Below are 26,425 nucleotides of genomic sequence, written 5' to 3'. Positions count from 1 at the left end.
TGTGTGTGTGTGTGTGTGTGTGTGTGTGTGTGTGTGTGTGTGTGTGTGTGTGTGTGTGTGTGTGTTGAGGTTATGAAAACAAAATAAAAACACAGCCAATAATAAATTAATAATAATAACAATCACTTCTCATCACAAGATGAGAATGAATGTTTCCACGACTCAAGAGTTTCTTTGAGCCCCATAATAACTGCAGTTTCATGATCGAGCAGCCAACATCTTTGTCACGGTAGCCATGTGCCAAGTCAACAGTAACACAAGTTTGCGTTCTTGGTTTGAAGGCACCGTTTAATTCAACTGTGGTGTCTAAGTCTGGACACTGGGGGGCACCAACCTAATAACGTACCTGACTTAAAGAGAAGAAGAAAGAAAGACGAAATCTGACGTCGTGTACTGTGTTGACCTGTAAATAAAGTGAATAAATAAAGAATACAATGCTAATTGCTGATAATACACCGACCAAACCTGAATGTCCGCTACAGGCCCAAACAATAACTCCCGCCCATTGTCAAACTCTTTATGGCAATCAAAGGCTTTCAACTTGTGGTGATTGGAGCACAATGAAGCTATGCTTGTAAAAATACGACTTTTTCATCTTCACCACATTTAGTGAAGCAAATTTCCTTGGCAGCCATACCCTTTAAGTACCTTAGGACATGTTTTACCATAGTAAAATGGTTTATGTTGATGTAGCGAAATACTGAGATGATCTGCTCAACACAAAACTCAAATCAGATATTGTACAAGTAGTTAGAGGTGAATAAATAAAGTGAGGCACAGCCTCTCTGTGCTTCCTGACATCACACATGTCGTCTGTATCCTTAGTATAGTCAAGCTTTTGTCTGGTGTCACTCTTGGTTTACAGTCATCAATGTTGACCCTTTCAAGACTTTTTTCAACATACTTTCATTGAATGATTTTTTTTTTCACTTTTCACTTTGTTCAAAATCAATACCTAGTGTTTCAGTTTACCCAAGTCGTTCATCTTGAATTTTGTTGCTGTCATTTCTTTTACTTCTCTCAGCAGGTTTTCATTGATTGCAACAATAATCTGTTCACCAACTCATATTATTTTGATCACTTTCTCACCATTACTTACTTTTGTGTAAGCACAATGATCAATTGGGTTTTGCACAAACTAGTTTTTGTTCAGATATTCATGTGGCATTTTTCCGATATCTGCCGGACTGTTTTAGTCTGTAAAATGGCTTTTGTGCATATTCGAACTCACATTAGATTTAGCCAGTTTGAGTAAACATCTCAAAACGCTAATGTTTAGAAATTCGATTCTATATGCAGAAGAATCAAATGAAGAAGCAAACAATTTTCAGCAAAGTATCACAAATTAATTGTATTTACAATTTTCAGTGAACCCGTTCATGCCCCCTGTAACCTGATAACATGATAAGCTGTCTACCTTTGTAACCTCTGTCACTGAAAGGGTTAATTTTCTAAATATTACATCTTCCTGAAGACTGAGGTACTCTATATACAGTAAATGGGACATTCTAAATAATTTTTTCTGAAACCTCTTAAATTAGAGCTGAAAGTGCACACTTTGATATGAATTCAAATTCATTGTAGAGGGAAAATGTACCGGTACCCACTCTGTTGCACTACATTTCTATCTTTCATTACCACATTTTGACAAATCAGTGTGGCTTTAAAATAAACCAAACAAACAAAAAAACTTTTTTGCTTCAGATTTATGGGGCTAATTTTTTTTTTCTTTTTCCAGATATGGACGCCAACTATGGGGGAGGACTGTTGGATATGGTCAAGGGCGGAGCTGGAAGGTTCTTCAGTAACTTCAAAGACAATCTCAAGGATACCCTAAAAGATACATCCACCAAGGTCATGCATCAGGTTGCCACGTAAGTACTGTATTTACAAATCATCCATCCATCCATCCATTTTCCGATCTGCTTATCCTCACAATGGTCGCGGGGGTTGCTGGAGCCTATCCCAGCCGTGTCCGGGCAGTAGGCGGGGGACACCCTGAACCGATTGCCAGCCAATCGCAGGGCATGCAGAGACGAACAACCATCGGCACTCACATTCACACCTCGGGACAATTTAGAGTGTTCAATCAGCCTTCCATGAATGTTTTTTGAATGTGGGAGGAAACCGAAGTGCCTGGAGAAAACCCACGCAAGCATGGGGAGAACATGCAAACTCCACACAGGGAGGCCGGAGCTGGAATTGAACCCACGACCTCTGTACTGTGAGGTCGATGCACTAACCACTGGACCACTGGGCCACTTTACAAATTATAAATATGTAAATAATGTATATTCAAATCAATGCAACGTCAGATTATTCTTTCAGTGCGAAATAATGCGGGTTCAGTCAATTAATTTTTCAGATTGTGATGTAAGCACTGGGCCGCATGCTCAAAGGTTGGCAGCGCACCCGCATTACAATTCTGAGGCTGGGGGTTCGAATCTGGGCTCTGACCTTCCTGTGTGCAGTTTGTTTGTCCTCCCTGTGCTTATTCCAGGTATTCGATCTTCTCTCCGCATTCCTAAAACATGCATCTTAGTTTCAATGAAGACTGTAAAATGTCCTTGGATGTGAATGTGAGTGGTTGTTTTGCTATATGTGCCCCGTGATTGGCTGGTGACCACTCCAGTATGTATCCTGCCTCTGGCCCGAAGTCAGTTGAAATAGGCTCCAGCTCACGTGCGACCCTAATCAGCATTTAGCAGTGTAGAAAAAGTACACATGGATCTGCGGTGCCTTGGATAGCAAGCTACGGAAACAACACTAGGACAAAACACATAGGAGTTGTCTGCACAATCTGCATTGGATGGTTAGATGGATGGATGGATGGATGGATGGATGGATTAATTTCTAGTTGTACATGAGAGAATACACTGTGATTAATTTCATTCTCTGAAGAAGCATGGAAAAAAATAAAAAAAATAAAATCACACACATTATTATCAATAACAAATATAACAACCTGGGAATTTTTTTTTTACTTCAGAATTCTTTCTGCTGTTAGCATCATGAGTTTTATTAGTAATAAGGCTAGTGAGCCATTCTTGAAGCAGCCATGCGAGCACCAGCCTGCTCCACAGATGATTTTATGTGTTTTGGATCATAAGCATATCCTTTCTTTCTCCATACCTTGGCCTTTCCATCACTTTGGTCTCATCGCTCTATAAAACTTTGTTCCAAAACCTTTGTAGATCATTGCAAAATCCAATCTGGCCTTCTGATTCTTTTTGTGGATGAGTGGTTTGCATGTTGTGGGATGGCCTGTATATTTCTTCTCTCAAAGTCTTCTTCGAACAATGGATTGTCATACCTTAACCTCTGCCCTGTGGAGGTTGCTAGTGACTCACTGACTGTTGTCTCTAGATGTATCTTCACAGCTCTCTTAGTGTTTCCCGTCATCAACTGCTGTTGATACCCTTGGCTGACCTGTTTGATGTCTGTTGCTCAGTAGCTTCCTTCTTTTCAGGACATTGTTGATTGGTTGTGCCCGATGTTTGTGCAATAGCTCTGCTAGATTTTCCCCTATTCTCTCAGCTGCCAAAATGGTTTGCTTTTCTCCCATAGACAGGCCTTTGGTCTTCAATTTTGCTTAACAGCATTTGTCACAGGTGAAACTCCAAACCAAAAAGAAGCACCATCTAATGTTTGAGCGGTTAATCTAAAAGGCAACAACTGAGTAACTGGAAACACCCATCAGTCACATGTTCTAATACTTTTGCTCAATTTAAAAAGTGGGCGGTCTCAAACAAAAGGTGCTTTCTCTGGAGTTGTTGAACACATCTCGATGTAAATGCTCAGAAATAAAAGCTGACTTCTGAACTTTTGCCCCAAATTCATTTTTTGATCTGATACCATAATGTTTTCGTTGTACAGCAAAAACAAAGAAGTTGACCTCACCACTCCAATACTCTGGCCTGGGACTTTATGTTTTAGCATGCCTGCGCATTTTAGGCTACCATTCACATTCATTTTGCAGTAGTTTGCACTGATTTAAGCGAGTAACTAAAAGAGTAGAATTATTTTTCTTTTTTATTCTTTGATGAGTCTTTCAATAAAAATGCCACTGGTTAGAGATGTGAACCAGAGCAGCATGGTTTGGAAACACCAGAGTCTGGCACAGCGTGGTCCACTCAGTTTGTGAGCGTGTGCACTGTTTGTGCACCGGGCCCACAAAGGGGGCTCTGTTTTTCAAAAAAATGCACAACCATTTCCTTGCACTGTTGACTCAGCAGGTCTGATCATGAATATTCCTGCCTTGTGTCTCCCTCTTTAGACCTGCACTCTCTTGTCTTGTTGTTTCTTCTTTTCAGCTCTGTTCCTCAGTTTTCAGTCTTGTCTCACTCGTTTCTCTCCATGACTAAATTATTCATGGTTGTTGATTGTGCTAACTGGCCAGTGTATTGCTGTTATGCAGGAGGGTGCATTTCATTGTGCCTGTGTGTGATGCAACTTATATTTATACTGTGTACAGTTTTCTGAAACATTTATTTCTTTTTAGCATGCAACACTTTGTTTTTTTTCTTGTCTACCCCCCCCCAATTTTGCTGCTGTAGACTGCAAATGTCCCCAATGGGGGACAAATAAAGGTTATCTTATCTTGTCTTATCTTATCTTAAAAGCTGAGTTTCTGGAGATTTGAATGGTACCCCGCATGTTACAATTGTCGAATTTGAACCGAAGCTTGGGGAGACTTAAGCTTTGATCCTGTCGTGTTTTCAAGTCCTAATCAACATTCTAAATCCATTTTCAAGGCAGATATTGTGAAAAGAAATTAGACGAACATAAAGATTCGCCTTTTTCGTCTGTTTTCGAACATCCATAGTTCAGTGACAGGAACACTTACACAGATTCTTACTGTACGGGAGACATATTCATAATAATAACATTTTGAATATTTCAAAAAGAGACCAAAACTATGCTGATACTCCAAATGGTTCAAGAATAGCTACAAATTTACTTTGGGTGCACCTTTCCATCGTTTTTGGCAAAGTTGCCCTCGGTTTATTAAAGAAGAAACAGTCATTTTCATGTGTTGCATCCATTGGAGTTTTGTTCAGACAATTTCGACATTTACCTTGTGAGGATAATTCCATCCATCCATTTTCTGATCCACTTTATCCTCACGAGGGCTGCGGGCATGCCGGAGCCTATCCCAGCCATCTTTGGGCAGGAGGCGGGGTACACCCAGAACTGGTTGCCAGCCAATTGCAGTCGTGAAATGGATGGATGGATGATTATATTCTTTGAGTATGCCTGCATTCATGACAATAAACAATTAATTGTCTTTCCTCCGAACTCAGTTGAAGAGCCACAAATGGGTGTCACTGGGTAGTTAAAGATGCAACCAAGAGAGCATTGAAGGAATGAAGGAAGAAATACAGTAAAAATGAATACGGGATACATATACAAGAATCGGTACGTCGGTAGTGTTATTTTATGTAGAAATTGTGTGAGTTCTTTTTCCCGATTTTGATTTAGTTTCCCCCTCTCTGTGAAAATGTTCAAAACTGACATGAACAGGGAATGATCTTTGTTGCAGGTACACTAAAGGGGAGCTAGACATAGCCTACATCACGTCACGAATCATAGGTAAGTACACAAGAGTCACGAGTATGGCTGAATATCACCTGAATCATCTAAAGCAGGTTCCATTAAGCCCCATTCCTGTCCATTTGTTGAATGGATAAATGCTAGCTGAATATTACGTCTACAAGACTTTAATGTTTGTAGATACATTCTTGAAAAGCATTTTCAAACTATTTCAAATATCGTATCCTATTTATTTTAGAATGTATTTCTTAACACAACTTTTTACAGTGTCATCATGCACGTTCTTGTTTCATTTCTACCTTCAAGGTACCGGTAAATACATGTATTTAATTCATTTTTAGTATGAACTATTTTGAACTGTGGATGACAGTCTTCTGTCCTTTCCATATCATCTAAAACCAAATTAAAAAACTGTGCAACTGGAATCCAAATCTCTAAGGGATTGCAACGCACTGCGTGATGCTTCCAAATCCGACTGCGACCTGACTATCACAAAAAACGACAGTTGGCTGCTCATCCTTTGCACATCGGGCAATTTAGCAGAGCCACTCCTTGCGTTGTTAACTGTGCGAGCCTGTACCAATTTCTGAGGCTCCCCATACAATAGGTTATCATTTTTTTTTGATTCATAAATAGATGGAGTGTCAGTCAAGGAAGGGGCTTGTTGCTGCAAAAAGAGGGCATGGGAGAGAATAAAGACAAAAAGTAGGAATATATTGAAGGGCGACCCTGCTATCGATCAAGTATTTGAATTCGAACATTGTAATAAAGTGCAGGCACACATATTGCAGTATGTGATATGATAGTTTGTGTCGTCAACTCTCTCACCTCTCTATTTATGTACTGTTGTTATTATTATTATTATTAATTTATTCTATTGTATTGTTTTTGTTCAGTCTTTACTATATAAGGTCTTTGTTGCAGATGCCATTGCTGGGAAATGAAGTAGTAAACAAAGAGCTGAGTTGTCAAATATGGATGCTATGTCATTTTTCAGTGATGACCTACCCAGCAGAGGCTGTGCAGATTGGCAACCAGAACCATGTGGAGGACATCCGATCCTTCCTCGACAGTCGACACGCTGACCACTATACCGTCTTCAACTTGTCACAGCGCAACTACCGCGGGGCAAAATTCTCCAGCAGGGTAAATTAATGACCTCATCCTCTCCACTGCATGCATCAATCGTTTTGTTTCGATCCCCAAATGAAAAAAAATGGCCAACTTATGTCAGGATAACCTATCAGCTTGTCTCCCCAAAAAAGATGAGAGAAGCCCGTAGCAGAGCAGCCAATCTATAGAAATCCACATAGAGAATAATTTGTCTGAATGTTCATGTTTTTAACATGTCAAGAACAGTAGTGTGGGACAGTTATTGCAGTACAGGGGGAAAATAATTCTGCATAATGCTCAATTGCGCAACATAATCATTGTTAATCAGATATTTAAAAGGAAACGCACCCCAATGTTTTTCTTTACAATCTTTGCTGCCACAAGGCTTAACATGGCATTCTGTTTAATATTATGTTTGTGGAATATTAAGTCAAGCAGTAAAATCCACCCATTTTTGTCCATCTCAGAGGTTGGCCATTTTGCATTTTATGGTCTTTTTTGCCATCTGTCCAAGCTTTTTTGGAAAGTGTTGTCGCCATAAGATTCTAAAACCAATAAAGTACAGGCTATTCACCAGGTCTCACTCTTACCCAGTCAATGACCATTTGAATAAAACAATGGTCATCACAGAATAGATAAAGGCACAAATCGTTGCCGACACTCATGCACAGAATTCCACATTTGTTTTATTTTGACGATGCCCATTGTGAGCCAGAGGATTAAAATGAAGTATTGTTTGCGCATCAACCCTCCAGCCTCCAGCACCTATCTGCGAGGCAGTTGCGGAGTTCACATGGCCTACATAGCTGCCTGTGGAAGTCAGTGTGCCTTCACAGATGACTCATCATGGCAGTTTGTGTGATGTGTTGCTCTACTGCTGCTGCTGCGCTCTAACTTCCACTTCTCTTTCCTCTTGCCATGTGTTTTGTTTCATCACTACTTTTCCTTCCTTCCCGCTGTTGATTGCATCCTTTTCCTCTCACCTCAACTTTTCTTCTGCCATTTGTGCCCTACTCCCTCCCCAATTCTTCTGCAGGTTTCAGAGTGTAATTGGCCTGCTCGCCAGGCTCCCAGCCTCCACAACCTCTTCGCTGTTTGTAAGAACATGCATAACTGGCTGAAGCAGAATCCCAAGAATGTGTGTGTCATCACCTGCTCGGTAAGCTCCTCATACCATTCACTTGCTTCAGGTAGTTCAAGTAACACTAGGCTTTTACCGGGAACCCACTCTATTATGCCAGTGACGTGCCATGTTGAATATTGTTCCTTGAATCCATCATGTTACCTGGCGTGCGGGTAGCTCCCTAATCCCTAAAATGCAAGGTTTGTTTTAAGAAGACATTTTGCTTCACAAACACATCTGAGACTGAGATAAACTGTTTGGAAAATGAATTAAAAAAAAAAAAGTGAGATAAGAATAGGAAAATAAACACTTGAGTAATGCAGAAGAGCACAACCTAATAGCACAGTTAAGGAAAGACTGAAATCAAACCCACTAATAGTGCACATGGTTGTTTCCACACAATATGAAATGTGCTTTTATTTTATTTGTCAAATGGTTTTATATTTCTTGCTAATTGTATTCAGTCACGCTGCATCATAATTAGAAAGAAAGAGAAGTTTGCTGGCTGTCATTGCCGTGTGCTTTTTAGGATGGCCGGGCACCTTCAGGTGTCTTGGTTTGTGCCATGTTTTGCTTCTGCCACCTCTTCAACAATCCAGTTCCCGCCATGCAACTCCTCAGCGCAAAGAGACCAGGCTCGGGCCTGTGGCCGTCACACCGCAGGTTAGCATCCATCTTGTGACATGACATCAGCGGTGGGTAGAGTAGCTAAAACATGTACTCAAGTATGAGTACTGTTACTTTGGAATAATAGCACTCAAGTAGAAGTAAAAACTCCAGAGGCTCTAAAAAGACTATATTTTGTTCCAGTCTAAATTTATACTTGCTAGAGCTTAAAATATGCAGGGTATATTTAACAGAGAAAAATATTTAGGTTTAATATTTAAGTAAATTTTACGAGGGGAGTTTTGGAGTAAATTTCACTTGCTTAATAATGATTAGTTTTTATCAACCAGTTCAGGGTGTACCCCGCCTCCTGCCTGAAAGACAGCTGGGATAGGCTCCAGCCCACCTGCGACCCTCATGAGCATAAAGCGGCTTAGGACATCCAAACTGGCACTGTAATTGTGTTGCCCCAACAGTCTCTTCAACATTTCTTGTATCCCAGGGGTCACCAACTAGTTTGAATCAGAGTTATTAAGGGCTATCATTTTGATACACACTTCTGAAATAACAAATTTGCTCAAATCACCTTTAATAATTGTATTATATCTTGTTATATTAGAAGTCCTTATGAGGGGGATTCAGGTTTTTATTTAATCATTTTATTTTGAACCACACATGTCATGCAAATATAGGTAGGTCTTAAATAAACACATGCACAAACAGGGCATGCATTATTGGACAAATGTCATCATTTGGGGCCTCCAGATACAGAAGAGTTTGGGGTTCCAAAACAATCACCCTCTGGTGTAATACAAAGTTCTTGTGAATTTCAGATCTGAACACATGACGATCTGTCATCATATTTCAACCCTATGTTTTTAGACATTTATCTGTTGCAGGATCCCGCCTGTCCTCTATGTTGGGCTTTGACATCGGAGAACCATTGTATCCATTTGATATGGAATGATTAAAACGCCTGTCCTCTATGTTGGGCTTTGACATCGGAGAAGCATTGCATCAACGTACTGAGTTTCCATTTGATATGGAATGATGCAAGCACAATCAATTGCATATGTTCCATAAAGCTACCTTGGACCGATCACCAGTCAATCACAGGACTGACACAGGAATATTGTCCTCTTGCAGGTACATTGGGTATGTATGTAGCATGGTGTCAGAGAAGCCCAGTCTGCCCCACACCAAGCCTCTGATGATCAAGGCTCTCGCCATGAGTCCAGTTCCCTGTTTCAACAAACAACGGAGCGGCTGTCGGCCTTTCTGTGACGTCCTCATTGGAGAGACCAAAATCTTCACTACGGCACAGGAGCATGAGAGAATGAGGTACAGCCACATTTTGAGACGTCAAACTTTGACTTCAATATTTTGGTACAAAATACCGTAACTTCTGCAAATAAAATGATTTAATTCAAGAAAAAAAGATCTTTGTCTACCAGTCACCTGTTACAATAGTCACTTACAGTATCTGTATGGTTGAAGGGCAAGCTAAATGTTGCACAATCCAAGTACTTTTCATATTTTCTGACGGAACATTGTCCTTGAGTCAAAAATTGTTCAATATATTGATTCTATCCTTTTATATCTAGAGAGCACCGAGTTCAAGAGGGCAAAGTGGTTTTTCCGCTAGGTGTCAGCGTGCAAGGAGATGTCGTAGTTTCTGTCTATCACATGAGGTCCACCATCGGGGGACGCCTGCAAGCCAAGGTGCACGTAACTTCCTTCTTTGCCAATGTCTATCTAATAAAATGTAGTGTTCGAAAAGGCAAGTGGAAAATTGAGATCAATTCTTTTTTTTTCATGGTTTGTCAAGTTTCATTTTTCGTATTCACTGAATTTTTGATCACAGTGCTTTAAAAATGGTAGCATTAGATCAAACCAATGTCAAATAAACTGCTTTTTCGTATTCACTGAATTTTTGATCACAGTGCTTTAAAAAATGGTAGCATGAGATCAAACCAATGTCAAATGAACTAGAAATCTGTCTTTAAACATTTGGTGTTGAAAGTAACCCTTTTTTTCACCCTTTAGGTGTCTAACACACAAATTTTCCAGATCCAGTTTCACACTGGCTTCATTGCTCCTGGGACCACGATGTTAAAATTTAACAAGTAAGTCTTGTTTTGCTTTTAATGCAGTCCAGTGAATTGATTACTCAAATAAGTAACTCAGTGAAATTAAATTAAGCTTCAGAGTAGTTTAACTGGGGTGGCACAGTGGCCGACTGGATAGCACAGAGGTCGTGGGTTCGAATTTAGGCTCCGGCTTTGCTGTGTGAAGTTTGTATTTTCTTTTCATTTTTTTTCTTTCGGGTTTTCTCCGGGTACTTCGGTTTCGTCTCACATTCCAAAAACATGCATGTTAGTTTAATTGAATATTCTTAATTGTCCATTAGTGTGTTTGTGAGTGTGAATGGTTGGTTGTCCATGTGTGCCCTGCGTTTGGCTGGAGACCAGTTCAGTCGGTACCCTGCCTATCGCTCAAAGACAGCAGGGATAGGCTCCAGCACGCTCGTGACTCTAGTGAGGTTCAGATAATGGATTGTTGAATGTGAAAATATCTTATATCCCAGTAAAGACAGCAGGGATAGGCTCCAGCACGCTCGTGACCCTAGTGAGGTTCAGATAATGGATTGTTGGATATGATGGTGGGGGGGGGGGTAATGGTAATGTGAAAATATCTTATATCCCAGGGGTCACCAACCTGTTTGAACCAGAGTTATTTCTTGGTTACTAAGATGGCTGAGATAGGCTGAGGATAAGCGATTTACAAAATGGATGGATGGATGGATAGTATAGCTGATGACCCCAGATCACCTGTTCTGGTATTTTGTAACATTGGTGGAGCGACTAAGATGGCTGAGATAGGCTGAGGATAAGCGATTGAGAAAATGGATGGATGGATGGTATCGCTGATGACCCCAGATCACCTGTTCTGGTGTTTTGTAACATTGGTGGAGCAGCAAGGACACCTCTCATGTTCAATTAGAGGTACTGTTACTGTGCAGATCTTCTTGTAAAAAATGTCGGCGTATTAACATAATTTGCAGTAACTTTCACTTTCTGCCAATTATTTAGTTGGCCCCTTTTTTTTTTTTAATTTCATGACTTTTATCAGGCTATAGCGTGCTATGTCCACAAGACATTGAAAATACAGTGAAGGCCGAAGCTGATGTTAACAATGAAATTCCTTCTAACTCATTTAATATCAGCCGTTTTTCTCAAATTGGGAGAGCCATTTTAACCATTTTGACAAATTTTTGAAGGCCTACAGAAAGTTTTTTTTTTCTGATTTCTGTAGCTATACAAGCATGGAGCCTACCTAAGGAAATCTTGAACCCTTTTCTTTCATCAGGAAAAAAAGTACATTTCTAACTTTTAAAATTGTCTTTTACCATTCTTAAGTAAACAGCAGCTGAACATTGGTAAATGTCTTCAAAATATTTGTTTCCAAGAAAAATTCAGAGAAAAGCTTTTTGTGAAAGGATGCATTTCAAGTACAACTTTCACTTTCATGCTAGTTTTTTTTTTGCATTTGTGATACCTCAAATATCTAAACAATGCTTTCCTACTGAATAACAACGTAAACAACTAAAAAGTCACTGGATTGCAAAATAACATGTTATTGCAACATAACCACTGCACTGATACATGACCTATGCATGAGATTTGCAAGAACTTTGTGTGTGTGTGTGTGTGTGTGTGTGTGTGTGTGTGTGTGTGTGGTGTGTGTGTGTGTGTGGGTGTGTGTGTGTGTGTGTGTGTGTGTGTGTGTGTGCACCTGCGTGCGTGTGAGTTTGTGAGTTTGTGTCCATGCATGCATGTGTACGTGTGTTCGTCAAGGATGACGATGTGACTTGATCACCTTTTTTTATTTGAAAAAGCTCTGTTGTAGAGTAAGCTGTCGGTATTTATTCACGTTCTCACCACCACAATGCTTTTGCACACCACCTCACCATGTAGGATCACCGTACCACACCCACTCACACTATGTGTGGACCAAGATCTGCTGAAACCCACTGTCATCTATTGGTGATTTATCATATTGAAATCATTCCCACATCCTTGATAAGCCCTTTATTAAAAATGTTTTTAATTAAAAAAAAAAAAACACACCAAAAACGTATTTTATTTTTTTAGTTTTTGCCTCTCTTGCATCCCTCATTTCTCCCGTCAGACCAGAGCTGGACGCATGTGACTCGCCAGACAAGTATCCCCAGCTGTTTCATGTGATACTCGACGTGGAGGTGGAGAGCTTAGACAAGCAGAAAGACCTCACGCCGCCTTGGGAGCAGTTCCCATCTAAAGACCTGAGTCCCAATGTGCTTTTCTCCTGCCATCAGGAACATCAGGATGCTCTCGCCATTGCTGGTACTTGCCTCACTGATTATAATGCAGTGGTACACAACTGTTAACTAAAAAGAAACTATGCATTTATGCTGCAGAATTCACATAGAATAGCACTGTTTGACTAACTTTCACAAACTCTCTAAGCAACTTTTATTTCTGTTCCAACAAGATGAGATGGAAGGCTTGGATTTGGAGGGTAAGACAGCAGAGTAGAGTCCTGATATTCAAATGTACAAAACTTCAGTTAAGCAGAACAAGGGGCCGTTAATTTGATCATACGTAATATATTTATCGACACATTGCATTCAAATGATTGATTGAACGGCTACAAGCACACGTAACTGGATCATGTGGTATAAAATAGCCATTGATTGCATTGAATGGAGCCTCATCATTGCATCCACGTTTTGGCAATGAATAAAAATGCTTGAATTGCCTCTGATACAAATCATCATTCTAAATATGCGACACTATGATATATAAAGCACATCAACTAAATTTGCTCTGCCATAGTGAAATAAAAAGTTGTGAATACAACTAGATCAATCAGCACTTTGCATAAAGTTTACAATCTTCATTACCCAGAAATTTGGATTGCTGTAGATTTTGAGTGTTGCGTAAGGTGATGCTTGTAGACCTTATGCATTTAGTTGCCCATTATCTATTATTTCCTTCTTTACCCTATTTTTTCTTTACCTAGTTTACACCTAGTGCCTCATTTCCCCAAATATATGACCCCCTATAGCATCCATTTTTCACTCTCGTTTTTCATTTATGATTGACAACATCACTGTGTTTCTCTGTGTTCTCCCCTCTATTTTCTAAATGATCCTACAGAGCCGAGCAGGCCACCCGCAGGCCGTGATGGTCGAGGCCACGGTGAGGAGAGTGAGCCCTCTGACGACGAGATGATCTCTCTCTCCAGCCAGCGAAGCAGCACCAGCACAGCCCCCCGTAAAGGGGATCAGCCTTCTCCAACGCCCGCGGAGCCCGATCCGTCTGGGGAAGTAGATCTTCTCGGCTTGGATGGTGACGAGCTCAAGCAACCACCTCCCGTGACCCAACCTCCAGCTGCTGCAACTACTGACCTACTAGGGGACTTGTTTGGGGCTCCACCCCAGCCAACCAGCGGGCCATCATCCAACCACTCCACTCCACATAAAACAGTACAGAGCTCTGCCTCGCCATGTGCTTCTCCTGGCCCTCCAGGTGAGGATGACTGTAAGTACACAGTATTCAAGCAAAAATGGATTTACGCCTATAGCTTTGCAGACCTCTTAAAATGTCTCATAAAAAGTTCATGGTCCGAGTGAGCCTGTTGATTGCAGGGTGCACCCATGTTGACTATGGCAACAGTGACCTCTGTTGTCAATAGTTTTAACTGCAGTTACTTAAACTAAGACCACATCAGGTGCACCATCCAAAGTGGTCTTGCAATCGACTTTGTACAAACTTTAGCGACCCCTGGATTGAGGTTTTTTTTTTTTTTATTTGTTTTTTTGGAAAATTGGAAAACCCTAAACTCGTGGGGTGTATCTGGCAACACAATATCAAACACAAGACGTTTTTGTTATTGTTTCAATTCAGGTCAGCAGTAACCACTCCCTTTCTGCAACATGGAAGTGCCCTGTCGCCTCGTTAGTAAACATTATGAAGACATAGTAAGGGGTGTCCAATTGTTTTGTTTGAGGGCTGTATACTGAAAAATGGAAGGGTGAAAGGCCCACTTTAAAATTTGTCAACTTTTTGAAACATGCTCAAGTCAGTTAAGAAAGCAATTATATATTGTTTGGATTGTCTACTTAATTTCATCAACTTTCTGTTAAAGGTGTTAGTTAAAGCAAATAGTTGAGAATTTTTCCAAGTTTGTGGGGTGGCCACCACCCGTCTAATCCAGCCCTGCACTCAATTGCAGCCGAATCCCATCTCCACATTCAGAACCCAAAAAAGAACAAGCTGTAGTTAAGTGACCATTTTTCAAACAGTTACTTGAGGATCTTAATGATGTGATGTCTTCATAAATCAGCCATCAAGCACAAACTGAAAGAAACTGTTTTTGCCTCTACAATTGAATCATCTTTATTCACAACGGTGTTTTGAAGATAAATTGTGTTATTCTTTTAATCATAAATAGAGAAAAGTTCTACAGTATATAAGCAAATTTATTACCGGTAGTAGTAATTGCATCTATTTTTCGGACACCCTCCCTTTTCACTCTGCCCACCTTCATGTTTTTTAACGAACCTTGAGGCCCATGTCAAATGTTGTTTTTACGTAGTTTTTTTTTTGGTCATGTCGCGGGCCAGTGAAAAATGGATGTTGGGCCGCAAATGGCCCTTGGACCGTAGTTTATACATATGGAAAAAGGTCTATAGATTTTATGTCTACCTATAGATTGAATGATTAATGATATATATTCCTTGTAATTTCGTGAAAACAAAGTGCATATGCAACGTGAAAGGAGGTCAATTGACAAAATATTAGACAAACAGCTTTGTATGACAGAAGGCGTAATAAATACAGGGTACTACATTGTTGACTGTATTTAATTAGATTATTAAGCAAAACCAAATAGAAATTATGAACGCAGTTTTCTTGAAATTTTTATGGCATCCCCAGTGTTTGACCCCTTCGGAGTCGGTCCTATGCCGAAGCCTCAGGAGATGATGGGTTCGTTCCTCGGACCAGGTAACATGGACCAGCCACATTCCTTCTTGCATGCCACTCGCTCTCCATCCGCCACCTTGCAGCCCACAAGCTTTGGTGAGGCATGTCTCTGCTGTTCTGTTGCACACTGACACAACATTTTGGACAAGATCAGTACCGATCTGTTGTCTGTGACATTCCGCTGCATGTACAGCATGTTATATTGCACTGTAAATCCACTGTTCTGCTTTAATTAATGAAATTTCATGGTCTTTGCTTTTGAGCATTCACTGCTAAAATATCACAAAAACAAAAAAACAACTGTGTACAGTTATTGCTTTTTCAAAGTTCATTTGTGGTCATGTAGCCAAAATAATTTACATCTAAAAATACCAGATTATTTACATGATTCCCAAAAAACATCCATGCATCCATTGTCTAAAACGCTTGTCCTCATAAGGGTCATAATAACTGGATATCAGGCTAAAGGTGGGGTACACTCTGCACTGGCCGCAGGTCAGTCACTAGGCAAATATAAAAAAAAACATTGACATTCACATGGGGGTCTTATGTTCGTGACCACCGCAAGTCTGGCGCAGTAGACAACCCAAACCTACGTTGAGACAGTTAAGACTGAGTGTTGTTAATTGTGTGGAAGGGTGGATCTATAGGTTGGTGGGCTGCACCACTGTGGGGGTGTTTACACCCAACTTAATTCACTAGTAATCAAATTGATTCCTCTCATTCCATGCTGTTTACATCTTACATCCACCACATATGTCCATGGACCTCAGAATCTGTATGCCTGTTTCTCGATCAAATTCACCAAACTCGCATTAGACCACCTGGAGCCGGATTCAGACTGGATGTGGTCTGAGCAGGCGTAGCTTTAGACAGACGTTCTGCCACCAAAGTTGTTACTTCAAGGACATGCCCTCGCTTAACTAGGACTCCCATCTTGAGACCAAATTAAAAAACATATGCAAGCGAACCTTGTATTTGCACGAAAATCAGGAGAGATCACCATGGGCCATTTAATCAAATACAGCCCTTAAAGTCTTTGCAGAGGCATATTCTGGAGATGGGAGACAGGCCTGGAGAAAAAAAAAAAACATACAAGCATGAGAAGAGCATGCAAACGCTGATGGTGTTCCAACGGAGATTTTAACCCAGATCTCTTGACTTTGAGGCAGGCAGGCAAACACTCTTTCATCTCTTTGTTGCCTCCCACGAACTTTGGGTAATCATTTGGCACGTCCTACCTACTTTCTATACCTGAGAACTCACCCACCTCATGTGGTTAACTTTGCCACCCCTACTCTTTAATTGCTGTTTTTATTTTTTTTAATTATCGATTCAAGAGCAGCACAGCAAAATCATATTTAGCATGACTACTTCACAGTCCAAAGGATCAGGACATGAATCTGTCCTGTCTGGATTCTCCGGGTGTTCCGGGTATTCTGGCTTGCTGCCATATTCTAAAAGCATTCAACATTCAGCTTTATTCAAATCTCAAAATTGGCCATAAGTGTCAATGTCTTTTCAGCCTGCGATTGGCTGGTGAGCAGTCCAGGGTGTACCCTCCTCTCGCCGAAAGTCAGGCGAGATAGGCTCAAGCTCTTCCTCAAACCTAATGAAGGTTGTAAATCACTGTTCTTGAATAGGACGGAATTCCCCCGTCCACCCTGTTACCCCGACTGTCAACATCCAGCAGCAAAACGTCATGGGAGGCTGGGAATGGAACAGGACAGCCACGACAAGCGCAGGTACACCTGACTGCACTGATCATTGAGTGGAACCCACTACTATTTCCTTGTCTAGATACATTTAAAGACAGTGATGAGAGAGTGAGCCATATTTTAGTCATGATGAAAGGTTACACTCACTGCTCCAAGAAATGAATATCTGAATCTTATTCTATTTTTCAAGGAGGCAGCCTGGGAATGGGCAGTCGATCAGCCACAACGAGCCCCACAAGTTCTGTCCACAGCACACCCACCCATCAAAACAAGCCAAACACCCTGGACCCCTTTGCTGACATCGGTAACCTCGGGGGAAGCCTTGGAGGCAAGTTACTTCTCATATTCGCAAGTATCCACATTCTAGTTTCTTTTTAGTTCCTTTACTGTCGTGTGCCATAAACTCAGCCCTTTCTTCTAGGAGGTTCTGGATTCTCCAGCAAGCCCACTACACCAACAGGAACAACTCCTTCCTTTCCTCCCATGGGCTCCCCATCGCGGCCTCCTCCATCTCCCCAGCATGCAGGAGGGTGGCAGCCCCATTCAGGCACTGGCTTCCCATCATGGCAGCCTAACACTAGCACAGGAGGCTGGCAACCACAAGGACAAGGACCCACTCCGCAGCCAAAGCCAAGTCCTAGCCATACATCCATGCCTCACACTTCACCACAGAACCGACCCAACTATAATGTTAGTTTCTCCGCAGTTGGGGGTGGATCACCCAGCGCTGCGGGCAAAGCGCAGACAGGAATGGGTGAGAGAATCAAACTTGCTTACATTACTATTTTACAAACAAAAAACAACTTGAACATGTGTTATTTCATCTATAAGTGTTACAGTAGCTTTTGTCACACCCCTAAATACATTATTACCTGAATAAATAATGAATGTCTCTTGAAGTGTTGCCCACTTGGTTGCATCCGTTTCACACAGGCTCTAAGCCCAAGGCTTCCAATGCCAACTTTGATGACCTGCTGTCTGGTCAAGGCTTTGCAGGGGCCAAAGAGAAGAAAGGCCCCCGGACAATAGCAGAAATGCGGAAAGAGGAAATGGCCAAAGAGATGGACCCTGAGAAAATCAAGGTAGAAGCTGTTCACAATTTGGATGGCTGAACGCCTATTCATGTATGAATGTATTGTCTCGAGCAATAGATTGTGACTATACACACCCATTAGGCAGGGGTGGGCTGGCCTACAGGGAAGGAATGAATTTCTCAACAAACACAGTCACAAATGTTAATTTGAACTGGAATAGAGCAACTTCTGAATGGTCGTTGTGAATCGCTGATGACACAAACGTCTTCCAATCATGTAGAAAATGCCACAAAGTCATTTATTCTTTTAGATAAATATGTTTATCTTTATTTAAGTGTCTTAACCTTTGACCAATTAGCATATATATATATATCCACACACACACACACACACACACACACACACACACACGCACACACACTCTTGTGTGAGAGGTTTGGCATGTAGTTTGCGAGTGTGCACTGTGACGCAGTCAGCCGTATGAGGATGAGTGGTGTGCATCAATGCCCAGTAAGTCATGTCAATGCACAGACATTGTAAGCATTATATATGGTGACATATTTGGTTTTGTGTGACGTTCTTTGTCGCCGTGAGTCGAAGTTAGCATCACTGCGGTAAGTGGTTTCAAGAACGGAAACAGGAAGTACCGTGTTAGCTTACTCAATGTTGACTTAATGGTGTTTGATAAATCTGTCTTGTGTTTCTCACCCCATGGTATTTCCATTTGCCTATTACCGGGAGTCCTTTTTTGTCCATTTAAAATATTTATGTTCTCATACTTGTTCACAAACATTGATTGTGATCTGATCGGCACACTTAATTGTAACTTTTGAGTTTTGATCAAACAGTATAAAAATCGGTGTTGGAGGAATGGTGAGTTATATAAAAGTAAAATGATATGACTTGATGAGAATGTTTTGAACCACAGTGGACTAGTCTGAGCCATGAAACACCAGTAATCCTATAATGTTCTTGAGAATGTTAAAAATGTGGACATTTAGACAAATTGTTCTGGAAGTGGATTAGTGAGCAGATATGGATATGTTGGCAGCACTGCTATGGGCTTTTTTGGGCATGGCTACAACGGGGCCCAGGGACACACTTGGGCATCTGTCACAATTGCGAGTTACTTAATAATAAAACTGAGGCGCAATTCTACAGTGTGCAGTTAGGCATCAAACTACACCTTCAAGCCCCCCAAAATTGATCTTGGGTGTTATGACAATATGCAGTGCATGGAATTAGCTGATGGTGAGTCGCACAGCTCCAATGCAAATTGGCGTGCTACTTTAGCATAGTAGCAATTAGCCACTAGAGGGCTCATGAATTTGCAGACCGGTGGGGCCAGAGGTGCATTTGTCCAATACCTTACAGCCTTGCTCCATGCACCACATGTAGATCCCTACAAAAAAAGGCACTTAGGGAAAGTTAACTGTTCCTAATGTTTGCTAGCTGGCACAGAAATGAGCTCGCACGTGACAGGTTTGTCCATACATTAGCACCGCGCTGGGTGTTGTGTGTGGGTCCCCACATAACAGACATGCTGAAGTGACTGTTTATGAAACACAGTGGCATGTTTTTTCAGCCTGCAGCTGACGACTGACACACATGACTGACTGGTGAAGGTCAGTTTCATATACAGTACTTGACGATTAAAAACACACACACGCATATAATATATATATATATATATATATATATATACTTAAATATATGAGCCATCCCCCATTTGCATGGAAATCACATTTGGAGGTTTATCAGAGTTTTTTTTAAAGATTTTTTTTTTTTTTTTTTTTGCTGTGGGCTGACCGGCGCAGTCCCTATCCTCTGCGAATATTGGGGGTCCACTGTATAACACAATAATGCATTTGGAGCATTGAAGTAAACATTAAATAGCATAAAATTTGTGTTTTTTTTATTTAACTGCGATTGCACTCCAACTTCCCCTACAGTCCAAGAATGGGCTCATTAGATGCAGATGTAAGTGTGAATGGTTGTTTGTCTGCATGTGCCCTGCGACTGCCAACGAATCCAGGGTGTTGTCTACCACTCATCAACGTATAACTCCAGTGAAATGTAAAAGGCAGTCGTTTCAAATCTCTTCATTACTTGCTAATGACACCTTTGCCTGTTTGTTTTTCAGATTCTAGAATGGATTGAAGGGAAGGAGCGGAACATCCGTGCCCTCTTGTCCACTATGCATACAGTATTGTGGGAAGGAGAAACGCGCTGGAAGCCAGTTGGAATGGCCGACCTGGTAACTCCAGAACAGGTCAAAAAGGTCTACCGCAAAGCAGTCCTCGTCGTCCACCCAGATAAGGTCGAGACAAATAAGACAATAGTCATATCTTTTCTCATTTAGTGAATTAGATAGAAATAATATGAAGGCAAACCCCATCTGGTACTGTCTCAACACATCTACACTGGCTACTTAGAAAAATTACAGGCTGATTTCACTTATTTTGGCAGCTTAACTAGTTTTAAATGTTTGTTTAGCTTAACCCGCAAAAATGTAGTATGTAGTCGAATTTCAACTTTTTAAAAAAAATTCTAATTATCATTCATGACAGTTATTGTCAGGATATCCCAGTAAAATCTAATGTCCTTTCATTCGAGAGCATGAAACAACTTTTTAATTATTAACATATTTCCTGGGATTGGCTGTGTGAAATCACATGGTTCTACTCCTTTATTGTAAGACGTGCGGCATCCATAACAAAGTTTAAGTCACCAAATATAATTTCTTACCACATAAAAGTTACATGTTGGGTTGAATTCTTATATCTCCGAAATTATCACTTTTTAGGAGACACCTCAAGCGGCATGCTTGTTCACCCATTACTATCGCGTCATCAAAGAGGGCAAGCCATTTTCAGCCCTTTTGATTCATCAACAATTTGTAAAAAAAAAAAAAAAATCAAATAAATAACCCCCCCACACATGTGGACTGACCAATATATTAGATTTGTAAATTAAAAAAAAAAAAAAAAGCTGAAATGTACCAAATTGTAACCTAGGCGGTTTTGAAGGTAGCGATATTTGACTTGGTGTCAAGGAATCGACAATAAGAGCTTTGTGTGTTTCAAAGTGTGACCCAAGTGTCCCAGCAATGCGAGCCAACAATTGGATGAGACTTTAATGTTAGACGGGGTATAAGCCATCAAATCATCATCTTATTTTAATCGATGCTGCACAGGAACTTTCTGATACATGATACAATGAGATAAAATATGAAACTGATCACCAGAAAAATGATCACTCCCTCGATAATGTGATGAGTGAAAGATCCAAAGGTGGGCCTCAGCCAGTCAAATAAAGAACTATTTTCCTGATGAACAAAATGGGCTGTATCATGAAGGTGGGTAATGATATTATCAATAGTGACGTTATAGTCCGGCACAAAGGTACAGCATTCAGATCCAATCACAGAACAAGTTCCCCCTCGCGCCGCTAGGAGAAAATCCAAAGCTGCTCGGTTTTGTAACGCAAGCAGTCTAACAGAAGCGAGTTCACTCGACATGAGCATCAGCGCCCGGCTGGTTTCATTCGCGATAGTTTCGATTGCATGAGACAGATCGGCGATTTGATCTAAAGCCGACATAACGCCATAGAAGGGGAGAAGGGAACCAAGTGCATTCTTGAATGGAGACTGATGGTGTGTCCAGAATAAATCGGAAACAGCACGTTTCAGTCTGGGAGAATGAGGTTTCTTCGGCAAAGATTGAGTCACTCTCATAGCCGGGATGACATACGCTAAACCACAGCGTCCTTTGTAATCCACTGGAAGATAGGGGTAAGCCAGGTTTCCACACACCCAGTACATTCCCACTGGAGCGGATACGGAGCAGATGGCAGTGAGGTGAGCAAGTGCGTTGAGCCGAGTTGGGCCTGCCTTCTCCAGGCACTGCTGGGGCCTTGATTTCACTGACTGAAACTCGCTGTCGGGATGTCTTGGGTCCCATTTAAATGTGTGAAGGCAGTCCGATTCTCCTACAGGTGCTGTCCCGTCATTTTCCAGACACCAAGAAAAGCTCTGAGGAATCAGCTGTACAGGCACCGGTTTGGGTGTTTTCACGCACCTGTTGCAGTTTGAGTGTGGTCCTGAACAGTTGAGGGGTCTCATTTTTGACAGACGAGGGCATTCGGGGTGAGAGTAAGATTGAGAAAAAGGGATATGCAGCAAGTGACAAGTGTCGCAGTCAGAGGCGGGCAGGGCCATCAGAGGCAAGCCCTCTCCAGCCGTGTAGGGCATAAAACCACAGACATAACAGCTGGAATTAGGCTGGATGTGCTGCGCTACTTGCCAAGCCATAGTCAGGAAAACGTTGAAATCGTCTACTCTCACATCCGGGGACTTTGTTGCCTGCGGCGCACCGAGGATGGATTCCACTAAGACGACAACCAGGAGAAGCATGGCCATCCTTTGTCACTGAAATCAAGAATGTAAAAAATGAATGAGAACCAGGAAAAGAATGAAATGAAAAACACGGACCAGGCAACCTGGAGATCATCTGTGGAATATGAGCGTGTGGAGTCTCCTCCCCTCTCTTTATCCTCTCATATCAGCAGGCGCACGCACAGCATGTCACATGTCCCATTAATCAATCTCTGCTAATCAATCCATTCAAGGGCTAAATCTTGTCATGATCAAAAGAGGATATTCAGGCTTTCAGGAGGCTGCAATGAGACATCAAGAACACTTTGACACCAGTCAAATGGCACTCCGGTTGAGCGGTTGACCTGCCTTTGCTTCAGTAATCTTCTGTCCCAGTTCATTGTTTGCATGACACCCCCTTATGTACTTTGGTTTTTTCCATTTTCAACTTAATGTATGTGTGAACAGGCTGTGTTTGTTGACACGGTTTCTTGGCTGACTGCTGCCCCGGAGTAAAGTGCATTTCTGCATTTCTCACCAGAAAGCATGATTGGGAGGTTTCTGACTGCATTTCAATAAGAGGCAAAGCTCAAACTTTGATATAATTAGAGGCACCACTTGTTGTGAGGAAAAAAGAAACGACAACAAAAAGCGCCTCCAGAAAGCACATAAATGTCTGCTTGAATACATTTACAGTACAATAATAATATGCAAAATGGACCGTGCCTTGTAATTCTACCACCACAATTTGGGACCTGGTACTTGGCTCCCTCTCACATACAAACATGCATGCGAGATTAATTGACCACTCAAACATTAGCTGTCGTTGTGAACGTAAGTGTGGATGGTAATTTGTTTTGTTTTCAGAGATAAGCAAGTAGCAAATGGATCTTGCCGTGATATTACATGAATGCTATTGACAAAACAATCACTTGTGCTCATCATGAGTGTCATTGTTGAGCTACATTCAGTCAACATTTATTTCATCCATTACTGGAATGAAAACAGGAGTCATGAGAGGGATTCGTCTATCCCAATGAAAATCCATCCCTCCATTTTCTGATCCGCTTATCCTCACGAGGGTCGCGGAGGGTGCTGGAGCCTATCCCAGCTGTCTTCGGGCACTAGGCGGGGGACACCCTGAACTGGTTGCTAGCCAATCGCAGAGCACACAGAGACGAACAACCATCCGCGCTCACACTCACACCTAGGGACAATTTAGATCAGTGGTTCTTAACCTGGGTTCGATCGAACCCTAGGGGTTTGGTGAATCAGTCTCGGGTTCGACGGAGCCTCTGCCATGGAGGTTAAGACACACCTGACTCAACATGTTAATTAGTTATGACACACCCGCTTGGCCATCACTGGCTGGTTCATTTTGTGCACAATTAAAAAACGTATACAGTACTTTATACTTATATTAATTGTGTTGACTTTTTTATGTCGTAAATTTGTAAAAAAAATTTTTTTTAAATCTTATTTTTAATTTTCAATAATGAAGGGTTCAGTGAATGTGCATATGAACTGGTTGGGGTTGGACAAGGTTAAGAATCACTGATTTAGAGCAGGGGTCCCCAACCTTTTTTGCCCCACGGACCGGTTTATGTCAGACAATATTTTCAGGGACCGGCATTTAAGGTGTGGCGGAAATAATACAACAAAATAATATGGTATGAGCTGCATGAAAACTGTGGTGTTTTCGAAATATAATAATAAACACAAGGAGCGTCTAATCTGCGGGGTAATAGGAGACAATGACACCTCAAGTGTGTGGTTTATGTCGAGTCTACTTCGTAATTTTGTTTTAGTCGCCGTTGCTGCAGAAAACCCCCGCCTCACACAGGTAGCATGTCGGAAATAGCAACAGTGCTACTGTGGCGATCTCAGAATATTCAGCCATAACTTTCATCCAGTTGTTTCGAACGTACTTTTAAGGCCGCCGTCATTTGCGATCTCCAGCGTTTTTTTTACTCATTTTGCGAGCTCTGGCGTTTTGTTTTTAGCGTAATCGGTCACGTGACGGAGAAGCGTGGCTTGACGTGTGTCAAGCGTGACACAGACGGATGTAACGGAGAACCCGGTAATTTTTCAAAATAAAACATCTTTCGTCTTCCGAAATAAATAAAACGGAATTAAGGCAAGTTCTTTCTGTGCGGCCCGGTACCAAATGCCCTGTGGACCGGTACCGTGTGTAAACTCCACACAGGAAGCCCGGAGCCATAATCGAACCTTGCACCCTGCACTGTGAGACCAACGTGTTAACCAGTTGACCACTGTTCCATCCCCAAAGCCATTGAAAATATTTACCAAAAGATATATCTACATGTATATATATATGAATCTTTGCTGATTTTTTTCTCTGTCATTTCCCTTCTCAGGCAACAGGACAACCCTATGAACAGTATGCCAAGATGATATTCATGGAACTAAATGATGCCTGGTCCGAATTTGAAAGCCAAGGACAAAAACCTCTTTACTAAAAAATGGAGTGCAAGGGAATACAGGAAGAGAAGATCCTGACACTTTTCATCTCTCTGGTCAATATTTGTGTTGGTACAGCCATTTTTGGGTTCCCACCTCACAGTACTGTATAGCCTCCTACTGTATAACCTTTGTGCAATATTACCTCTCCCTTGTGGGGTGCACTTAGCTCTGAAGTAGCTCAGCAATCAAAGCAGACACAATGCAGTGTCTGGGCTCCATTTGACTTGACGAGATCAAACTAGAACAGTCGATAGTGTGCACACAAGATAAGAGAAAAACATCAGTGAGTGGGCAGCGAACAAATGAGGGATCATGTAAGTACACTAATTGTTCCCATTCACGGGCTTAGAATGTTGCTATTGACTCCCTCGGTTGTTTTGTAGGAACACCAAGAATAATTGTACAGAAATTAACAATACAATATTACATGATCAGTCGGAAAAAGGTGGAGTGCCCCCTACGGGTCGGGGAGGAGATCTTGCCCCAAGTGGAGGAGTTTAAGTATCTTTGGGTCTTGTTCACGAGTGACGGCAGGAGTGAGCGAGAGATCGACAGGCGGATCGGTGCAGCGTCTGCTATGATGCGGACTTTGTATCGGTCTGTCGTGGTAAAGAAGGAGCTGAGCCAAAGGGCGAAGCTCTCAATTTACCGGTCGATCTACATTCCAACCCTCATTTATGGTCACGAGCTATGGGTCGTGACCGAAAGAACGAGATCCCGGATACAAGGGGCCGAAATGAGTTTTCTCCGTAGGGCTCTCCCTTAGAGATTGGGTGAGAAGCGCGGTCATCCGGGAAGGGCTCAGAGTCGAGCGGCTTCTCCTCCACATCGAGAGGAGCCAGATGAGGTGGCTCGGGCATCTGATTAGGATGCCTCCTGGACGCCTCCCTGGTGAGGTGTTCTGGGCATGTCCCACCGGCAGGAGGCCCCGGGGACGACCCAGGACACGCTGGTGAGACTATGTCGCCCAGCTGGCCTCGGAACGCCTCGGGATCCCCCGGGAAGAGCTGGAAGAAATGGCTCGGGAGAGGGACGTCTGGGCTTCGCTGCTAAAGCTGCTGCCCCCGCGACCCGACCCCGGATAAGCGGTAGAAGATGGATGGATGGAATATTACATGAGAAGGCATCAATAGGGATTCTATAAACCTCCACCTGAAACATGCCGAGACCATTTATTGACAGTTGACCTTGTTGCCTAGTGCTTTTAGTGGCTGTAAATTAGGATTTAGCACATGTACTGTATACGGTTTGAGACATGAAGCACTTTGAAGCCTCATGCGCCGTCACTCACACAATATCAAATCAAGTAATTCGCAAATTTTTCAGTGGTAGCTATCAAGGGGTTTGCTCAAAGCACAAAAATAAATCTGTGTAACTTGGAAGGAAGG

The 26,425-nt window shown here is 41.8% G+C and overlaps 1 protein-coding gene across 4 annotated transcripts in view; it reads left to right on the top strand.

Moving 5' to 3' along the window:
• dnajc6 (DnaJ (Hsp40) homolog, subfamily C, member 6) overlaps nucleotides 1-25,582 on the top strand; it is a 37,715-nt gene extending 12,133 nt beyond the window's left edge. For 2 of the 4 annotated variants that reach the window (XM_019875303.1, XM_019875304.1), the window contains exons 3-19: nucleotides 1,739-1,874; nucleotides 5,543-5,592; nucleotides 6,551-6,699; nucleotides 7,703-7,825; nucleotides 8,319-8,452; nucleotides 9,542-9,736; nucleotides 10,000-10,117; nucleotides 10,442-10,521; nucleotides 12,587-12,780; nucleotides 13,597-13,968; nucleotides 15,379-15,522; nucleotides 17,070-17,171; nucleotides 17,335-17,472; nucleotides 17,566-17,898; nucleotides 18,078-18,226; nucleotides 20,322-20,498; nucleotides 24,932-25,581. In XM_019875303.1, coding sequence (XP_019730862.1) covers nucleotides 1,739-1,874; nucleotides 5,543-5,592; nucleotides 6,551-6,699; nucleotides 7,703-7,825; nucleotides 8,319-8,452; nucleotides 9,542-9,736; nucleotides 10,000-10,117; nucleotides 10,442-10,521; nucleotides 12,587-12,780; nucleotides 13,597-13,968; nucleotides 15,379-15,522; nucleotides 17,070-17,171; nucleotides 17,335-17,472; nucleotides 17,566-17,898; nucleotides 18,078-18,226; nucleotides 20,322-20,498; nucleotides 24,932-25,033 — 2,696 coding nt within the window. In that variant the 3' untranslated portion in view covers nucleotides 25,034-25,581. Of the gene's footprint in view, nucleotides 1-1,738; nucleotides 1,875-5,542; nucleotides 5,593-6,550; nucleotides 6,700-7,702; nucleotides 7,826-8,318; nucleotides 8,453-9,541; nucleotides 9,737-9,999; nucleotides 10,118-10,441; nucleotides 10,522-12,586; nucleotides 12,781-13,596; nucleotides 13,969-15,378; nucleotides 15,523-17,069; nucleotides 17,172-17,334; nucleotides 17,473-17,565; nucleotides 17,899-18,077; nucleotides 18,227-20,321; nucleotides 20,499-24,931 lie in introns of all 4 variants that reach the window. The other 2 variants (XM_019875301.1, XM_019875302.1) reach the window with 2 other exon arrangements.
• The last annotated feature ends 843 nt before the right edge of the window (nucleotides 25,583-26,425 follow it).

The sequence above is a fragment of the Hippocampus comes genome, unplaced genomic scaffold (assembly GCF_001891065.2).
Source record: "Hippocampus comes isolate QL1 unplaced genomic scaffold, H_comes_QL1_v1.1 scaffold132, whole genome shotgun sequence".
NCBI lineage: Eukaryota > Metazoa > Chordata > Actinopteri > Syngnathiformes > Syngnathidae > Hippocampus > Hippocampus comes.
This window is presented reverse-complemented; position numbering and strand designations above follow the sequence as displayed.